Genomic DNA, 8,533 nt, shown 5'->3' on the forward strand with positions numbered 1-8,533 from the left:
TTTAATGATAAAAAATAAGGACTATATTTTTAAATTTAAATTTTTTTCCCTCATTGGCCTGGAAAAAACTAATTTTGCAATTCCAAATTTTTACTTTTTATTTTATTTTGTTAAATTTTGTYAAAATTTTCAGTTTATAGAATAATTAAAAACTCAAATTTCGCCCATTCTTTTTGTTATTAATTAAAACGCACAATTTGGTTTGTAATTTGCATGAAAAACCTTGTCATGCATTAAATTWCAATTTGTTTGATGAAAAAATAAACACAAAACATAAAAAATTACGATTGGTGTTTTTTTCTAATATATGGAAAGCTATAAATCAGGTAAATGAAAAAACACACAAATAAAAAAAAACTCACCTAAAATGGCCATCACAACATCATCCCTTAGAATCTCAATCGACCCCCTTGATATAAAATACAGCGAGCTGAGTACATCCCCGCGATGCACTAGTGTATCCCCAGGTGGCGCATGAGTCGTCTTAAACTTCAACGTGAAGGCCCGGAGACACCCCGGACTTGCACCATTAAAAACGCTACAATTCTGAAGTAAATTCCGGTTTAGATGAAGACAAATGTCGGCTTGGAGACACTCGGGGAATCCCTTCAACACCGAATTCATATCAATCCCGTTGGTAAAAGTCCACGCGTGCTGGAAGTACTCCTCCAGACGCTGTCTCAAAGGATTGGGAATCTGGTGGAAGCGGATGAACTCACGGACCCGGAGCATCTGAGTGTGGTAACGAGCGGTGCCTGAGTATAGGCGCTGGATAATGGCCGAAACGTTGCCAAAGATGCTGGCGTACATTAAGGCTAAAAAGTAATAATAATATGAAAAGTTAAAAATAACTGTGGAATTAGAAAATAACTAAGAACTCATTTGATTGTTCTCAGAGTTATTTCCAAGAGATCAGTTTTTTGTACATTTCATTATTTCTAGTTTTGATGCGACTAACTCATATGGGGCTGCAATGACTCAGACATGTTACAAGATTTTTAAAACTTCTTGAACTTGAACTTTTCCAATAACAATTAATTCTCTTTTGGACATCTGGACATCATATTCTAGTAGAAAACCTTATTTCAATAGAAGAGACATTGAAAAATACGAAGCCAGTTTAATAAAGGAACTAAGAAAATATCAAGATTTGTTTTTTCTGGAAAATTCATTTTCTAGAACTATCATTGAATGTAGTGCTTCCCCGAAATGAATTTCCTTTTTGGTTTAATAACCACCTTATATTATTTTTCAATTTAACCAAACACAACTTTTATATATAAAGCTGTAGCAATTTTTTAGTGTTTTGCATTTGTAAAGATTAATAAATTAAGAAATTTGTTAAAAGTTAAATAACTTAAAAAAATTTAATGGAACACACTATTTCTTATTTTTGCATCTAATAAATTGATAAATTGTCTATCTAAAAAAACAAACTTTTAATGTCTAGAATTGATAAATGAAAAGATATTTAACATTTAATATTAATTGTAGCAACAATGATTATCAATATCTGCGCATTGTTGATACTATGGCAGCTATAGTAATTCCGCCACGGATCACTTATTCGTTGATTTATCCAAAGATTGTAAAAATCGTTATAAAAACTGAAATTCGAATTATTTTATTGTAAAAATAAAGAATAATGAATTCAGTTTAACACAAATGTGATTATTAAGTGATATTTCTTCCATCTCTTGTGCAACTGTGCACTTTTTGGCTACTGAAACAATAGTAATTATTTTTTTTAATGTTTAACGTTAAATATCTTTTTAGTTATTGATTATAAACATCTAAAAGTAAATAATTTTAGAAAGACAATTCAATAATCTTTTAAATGCAAAAACAATAAATAAGGTGTTCCATTTAATTTTTTTAAGTTATTGAACTTTTAACAAACGCCTTATTTTTTTTATCTTTGCAAATGCAACATTTTAAAAAAATGTTACAACCTTATAGCTTGTACCTTCTACAAAAAAAATATTTCTAGATGTTTTAGTTTTTGTGTAATAAATTTTTAAAAAGTGCATATTTTTGTCAAAAAATGTCTCATTTCTAAAACTAAGCGAAATCGACCAATAAAGTTTAGCTTAGAAACAATGTCATAAAAATCGACATCCAAAAAATATGGTATTTTATTTAAAAAAAAAACACAAGTTTGTTTTGTAACTTATTTTTGAGACACGCTGTATAGTTGAAACTAATTTTAGGCGATGGACTAGATTAGTATCTATCAGTGTCTCACATCATTTTTTTTTTAATTTTACCATTTAAAGGAAACTTTGTATTTTAGTTTTTAAAATCTAAAGTAATGTTTTTCTCAATTCATTGAAAAGTTTGTAAAATTGTAACCCAAGTTAACTTATTTAATTTATGTAATTATGAATTTTAAACCTATCAGTAACTAAACAAAAAACACATTAATTTCGTTATTTTCATCCCTTTTGTTTTCAAAATATAAGAAATTGCATTGAATCAAATAATTGCGATTTTTGTAAATTTCTGGAAACGAGTCAATCAACAAGAGAATTTCATTGAAAAAGGAAACCATAGTTTAATAGGGAGTTTTTTAAGAAAATTCATTTTATAGAACCTTGATTAAATGTAGTGCTTCCTGGAATTAATTTTTCTTTGGTTGAAATAAACATAATTTAATTATTTTACAATACCAGGTGGGGCATCAGTTACGCGCAGAAAAAAATCCCCACTTATAAGTAAATAAAATTGTTGAAATTTTTCACACTCATCTGGGCATTGATAAAGTACATTCCATAACTTTTTGGCAATTTTTCATTTACAAACAAAGCAAAAAAAAATAAAAGTACTTTTTTTACAAATCCAAAAAAAAAATCCAATTAGATTTTGAATTAAACGCAACTTTATTTGTTTATAACTGTAATTTGGGTAAGATTTACAACAATAAGATATTTCAAGGTGGTTGGCTACCTTTTGTTGGCAAGTTATACCATTTAAATAAAAAAAAGCGATTATTAAGCTGACCAAGTCAAAAGTTAACAAAAAATATTCATAAAATACCCAAAACTGTTACGGCCTCTATTATTATCAAAAAAAATTAGAAAAATTCTTAGAAATACCTTATCAGTAATTAGTTAGGTATATGAAATATCTCCAGTTTTAATTAATTAGAAGTCGCAATTAAACATAAAAAATATTTAACTTGATTAAAAAAAACTCACATCCAGCCAGCATCACACAGATGGTGAAAATCTTCTCGGCATCCGTGTTGGGTGCAACGTTGCCAAATCCGACACTTGTCAGTGACGTAAACGTGAAATACAGTGCCGTCACATACCGACTTTTAATACTGGGCCCCCCTGTATTATTCGGGCCGTAGAATTGATGAGTATCATTGGCTAGAATCTCCAACCATCCGATTTTTGAGTGGTTTTCTGCATTCCCAATAGCGTACCTACCACAACAGTGAAAAAAAATCCCTAAAAAGATTAACAGTTACCAAATGCAGGCCAACCAATGGGCAATAAGTGCAAAAGTCGCCATAAGGAGTAGCAAAACGGCGGCTCCGTATTCGGAATATCGGTCGATTTTCCGCGCAACTCTCACCAATCGCAAAAGTCTCGCTGTTTTCAACAGTCCAATCAGAGTCGTCGTCTGGAAAAACCGGTTTTTCAGTGTCCGAAAGTGCGAAAATTGACAAGAAAGCAAGTGTTGATTGAGTGTTTGGAAAATCCGTGCCATGCTGGGTGTGTAAGCGCAACCGTTGATGAAAATTTTTCAATTCGAAAATTGCAAAATTTTCATTGGGAAAATCAGGCACCAAACTACGTTAACTACCTCGTCTTTATCCAAGCCCAACTATAGAAAAGAATCTCAGTTTAAAAACTTGTGATACGACTTAGTTGAGTCGCTCTACTTATCTTCCTGTGTCTAACAATGACATTCCTTTATCACAATGCAACATTTAAGGGTTGAAACATCGATTTTTGGTTATGTTAAACTTACTTCGTCTGTGTCGCTTCCGAAAAATAGCAAATCGAAAGGCACAGCAGCCACCAAGTCGATGAAAAACCACCCTTTTAGGTAGTGGATGGCGATTCTGACGGGGTCCGAGACAATCTCATCGTTTCCACTGACGTAAGTCGTGCGAAAGTTGATGAGAATGTCGATGATAAACGTAACATCCACTGAAAAACATTCCAAAATTAATTCTAATTGAATTACTATTAAATATTTACAAGTGAAGAGGCGCATTATTGATTTTCCATTCAATATTACAAAATGAGAACTGAATATACACTCAAGTTTCCATTTTGGTGACACAACAAAATAAAATCGATAAGAAAAGGCACGAAAATTAGACGAAATGTATCTTTATAAACGCGCAACGTGTTTCGCACAATGTGATTCATCATCAGAGAAACTTTTATTTATTTAATTCAATCGATTGTCATCCGAGTTGCTTAATTTTTATGTTTCATTTATCATTTTATTTAGTTTTGACGTGACGAATTTTTATGGGGCGACAATGACTCTTTCCGACTTATTACTATTAAATTTTTTTTTATAAAATTATGGAGACACAACTAAACACAATCAATAAGAAAAAGCAAGAAAATTAGACAAAATATATTTTTCTTATACGAGCCAAGTGTTCCGTATAACGTGATTCATCATCAGGGAAACTTAATTAAATTTACTTGATTTTTTCCGAGTTGTTTAATTACTTATTTAAGTGGAAATTTACGTAATTTTTGTGCATGTGAACAATTTTTTTAGTTAAAAAATTGATTTAAAACAAATCCAAAAATAAATACAAAAATTGTTGTTTTCCACTTTTATAATTGTTGAGAACAATTTTAAACAATAAACTTTGTTCTTTTCCGTAAAATTTACTTTTTGTGAAATTTTGCATAAATTGACTAGAAAAATTACTCCTTTGGGTCAAAAATGACAATATTCTTGATATTTTCTAACAAAAAATGTACTATTTTGAGTAAAATTTGTATTTCATTCTCTATAAAAAAATATTTTAAACAATATCTTGCACAAAGTGTCAAAAAATAACTTATTAAGTGGAAAATGATGTTATTTTTGTCCTTTTGTGCTTTTAAACACTTTTTTTTTGTTAAAAACTAAATCTTTCATTATGATTATTTCAAATAATAATCTAGTAAATACTTAAACAAGTAAAAAATTATGTAATTTTTAGCTTCTATAATAGTTTTAACACATTTTTGAACAAAAAATTTTTTCTTATCGTTTGTGAAATACATAAAGTGGGTAAAAAATCACCAAATTACCAAATTTTTTTCTCTAAAATTTTTATTTTTCATTGATGGTACAAATTTTTATGAGGCAACAATGACTCAGTCCTCTTGACTTATTTTTGTTTAATTTCAATTTATTTTTTTTAATTTTTTTTAGAAACAATTTTGAACTATAAACTTCATTCTCTTTTTCTTAAAATTTAGTTTTTATAAAATTTTGCATAAATTGGCTAGAAAAATTACTTTTTGAGTCACAAATGACAAGATTTTTGATATTTTCTAAGAAAAAATTACTATTTTGGGTAAAATTCGTGTTTTATCAAACTTTTCTCTCTATAAAAAACTATTTTAAAAGTTATCTTGCACAAAGTGATCAAAAAATTACCTACTTAGGTGGAAATTGACGTAATTTTTGTTATTTTGTGCATATGAACTTTTTAGTAAAAATTAACTTTTTAAAAGAGTTTTTTTAAAACAATCCAAAAATTATGTTGTTTTTAGCTTTTATAATCGTTTAGGAACAATTTTAAACGATATACTTTATTCTCTTTTTCTTAAAATTTACTTTTTGTGAAATTTTGCATAAATTGGATCCTTACAAATGACAAAATTTTTGATATTTTCCAACAAATAATTTACTATTTTGGGTAAAATTTGTGTTTTTATGAAACTTCATTCTCTATAAAAAAAATATTTTAAAAGCTTTCTTGCACAAAGTGCTCAAAAAATTACCTATTTAGTTGGAAATTGTCGTAATTTTCGTTATTTTGTGCATATGAACGCTTTTTCTTGTTAAAAAATTAACTTTTTCAAAAAAAAAAAATTTCTAGAAACAATCCGATTTTATAATCGTTTAGTAACAATTTTGAACGATAAACTTTATTCTCTTTTTCTCAAAATTTACTTTTTGTAAAATATTGCATAAATTGGCTAGAAATATTACTCTTTGGGTCACAAATGACCATATTTTTAATATTTTCTAACAAAAAATTTACTATTTTGGTTAAAATTTGTGTTTTTATCAAACTTCATTCTCTATAAAATTTTATTTTAAAAGTTATCTTGCACAAAGTGGTCAAAAAATTACCTATTTAGGTGGAAATTGAAGTAACTTTTGTTATTTTGTGCATATAAACGCTCTTTTTAATTAAAAAATTAACTTTAAAAAAAAATTTAAGCAATCCAAAAATTATGTTGCTTTCAGATTTTATAATAATCGTTTAGGAACAATTTTGAACGATGAACTTTATTCTCTTTTTCTCAAAATTTACTTTTTGACAATTTATTGAATGACAATATTTGCGATATTTTCTAACAAAAATTTACTATTTTTAGAGAGAATGAAGTTTGATAAACATAAATTTTAATGTTTATCAAACTTCATTCTCTCTAAAAAATTCATTTTAAAACCACAAAGTAATCAAAAATTACCTATTCACGTGGAAAATGATTTGTTTGTCCTTTTGTGCTGTTAAACACTTTTTTAGTTAAAACTAAACTTTCTATTATAATTTTTTTTTAATAATACCAATTAAGTAAATTACTTAATCAAGTCAAAAATTATGTTATTTTAAGCTTTCATAAAATACATAAAGTGGGTAAAAAATTACCAAATTACCAAATTTTTTCTCTCTAGATTTATATATTTATATTATTTTGACGCACCAAATTTTTATGAGGCGACAATGACTCAGTCGTTCCGACTTTATTTTTTATATTATATTTATATTTGTATTTATTAATTTTATTAATTTTATATTTATTTAATTCACTTGATTGCTCCGAATTGCTTAATTTGAATGTTTCATTAATGACGTGACAAATTTTTATGGAGCGACAATGACTCAATCTTTCCGACATAATTTGTTTATTTTTACAATTATTTTTTTATTTTTATCTGATACAACTAAACAAAATCGATTACATTTTGACGCGATGAATTTTTATGGGGTGACAATGACTCAAACTTTCGGACTTATTTTTTTTTACAATTTTATTTTTTTTTACTCACCTATCAAGTCTATGATCACAATGGGATCCTCCCCGTACTTTTTATTTTTCCTGTTATTATCGGGCTCGTTAAGTAAAAAAGCGGCAACATAAGGCGTAAATATCGCAGTGTACATGACCAGAATCAGTATGATCCAATCCCAGACGGCCTTGAATGGCGAATAATGCAAAATCGTCCAATTATGTATCCTCGGATTCTGCAGTTTGTATTCTGGAAGTACATCAGCCCCCAAAGACAACACCTGTAAAAAAAACACCAATTAGGACAAACCCCCCAATGCGCACGCCACTGTCACTTTACAACGTTCGCAACCCGGAGTAAATTCGACGAACGCCTCCTGGAAACCTCCAAGAGATGTGCCATTTATCGCCTCGTGCACACGACTAAACGTATTTTTAAATTTTATTAACTAAACGCACACGGAAATAGAATCGGTTTGTTCTTTGAAGAATTCCACTAAATTTAAACACTCGTAAAGACTGAATTAAGTCGGAGTTTTGGGTATAAACAAATAGGAATTGCGTTTGGGGAAGACGATTTTTTTTCTCCCTCAACTTACATTTCCTATATTCTTCTTCACCTGACTCTGAGGACTGAGCAAATTCTGGTACTCCTTCTTGAGAGGTAAGCCATTACACGATTCCAGTTTAACAACACTCTTCCTCGACTCCTTAAATCCGGTGCCTTTAATCCGGACACTTGACCATTTCGCCGGCAAGTTGATCAGATTTGAGACCGATCGATTTCTCCCGATTTCGTACTTGAACGAACCACCGGCTTGCAAATTTTTTGCATTTTTGCCGTTTTTCTCGCCACTACCGACTGAACTAGCCTTGCGTTCGGTGCTGGCGATTTTCCGGGATGACTCCGGACTCGAGCTTGTCGAGGTTATGATCAACGGGATGTCCGTCGGGGGTAAAAGTCGGTGGTCGGTCATTGTTACATTTTCAACAATCACGTGTTATTTTGCATCTAAATCAATGGTGTGGTCTATTATTAATGGTGGCTTTAGGGTTCATCGATCGTTTTTCTATTATTTATGAAAAATTGACTGATTACATCGGGCCCGAGCTTCCGGGAATACATTATGATGATTTTTTAACGGAAATAATACAAATGGGACTTGCTCTTTAGGTTAAGAAAATACACATTTTTTGTAAACGCGCCCAAAAAAACTACTTTACGGGTAAAATTAATAATTTTTTGTAATCACTATTTTCGAGAGATTCATAATAATTATGAGGTTTGTGTTTTTGAGAGCTTTAACACAGAAAAT

The 8,533-nt window shown here is 29.6% G+C and overlaps 1 protein-coding gene across 4 annotated transcripts in view; it reads right to left on the bottom strand.

The window, feature by feature from the left end:
• Nucleotides 1-8,533, bottom strand: part of LOC123008648 (potassium voltage-gated channel subfamily H member 6-like) — a 58,127-nt gene that overhangs the window by 9,799 nt on the left and 39,795 nt on the right. For 3 of the 4 annotated variants that reach the window (XM_044404576.1, XM_044404574.1, XM_044404577.1), the window contains 6 exons: nucleotides 7,258-7,498; nucleotides 3,982-4,163; nucleotides 3,814-3,834; nucleotides 3,476-3,630; nucleotides 3,198-3,430; nucleotides 363-815 (listed from right to left, as the gene is read on the bottom strand). In XM_044404576.1, coding sequence (XP_044260511.1) covers nucleotides 363-815; nucleotides 3,198-3,430; nucleotides 3,476-3,630; nucleotides 3,814-3,834; nucleotides 3,982-4,163; nucleotides 7,258-7,498 — 1,285 coding nt within the window. The remainder of the gene's footprint in view (nucleotides 1-362; nucleotides 816-3,197; nucleotides 3,431-3,475; nucleotides 3,631-3,813; nucleotides 3,835-3,981; nucleotides 4,164-7,257; nucleotides 7,499-8,533) is intronic. The other variant, XM_044404575.1, reaches the window with a different exon arrangement.

This window comes from Tribolium madens, unplaced genomic scaffold (genome assembly GCF_015345945.1).
Source record: "Tribolium madens isolate multiple individuals breed KSU strain unplaced genomic scaffold, Tmad_KSU_1.1 Scaffold_71;HRSCAF=194;Tcas5.2_LG6, whole genome shotgun sequence".
In the NCBI taxonomy this organism is placed as follows: domain Eukaryota; kingdom Metazoa; phylum Arthropoda; class Insecta; order Coleoptera; family Tenebrionidae; genus Tribolium; species Tribolium madens.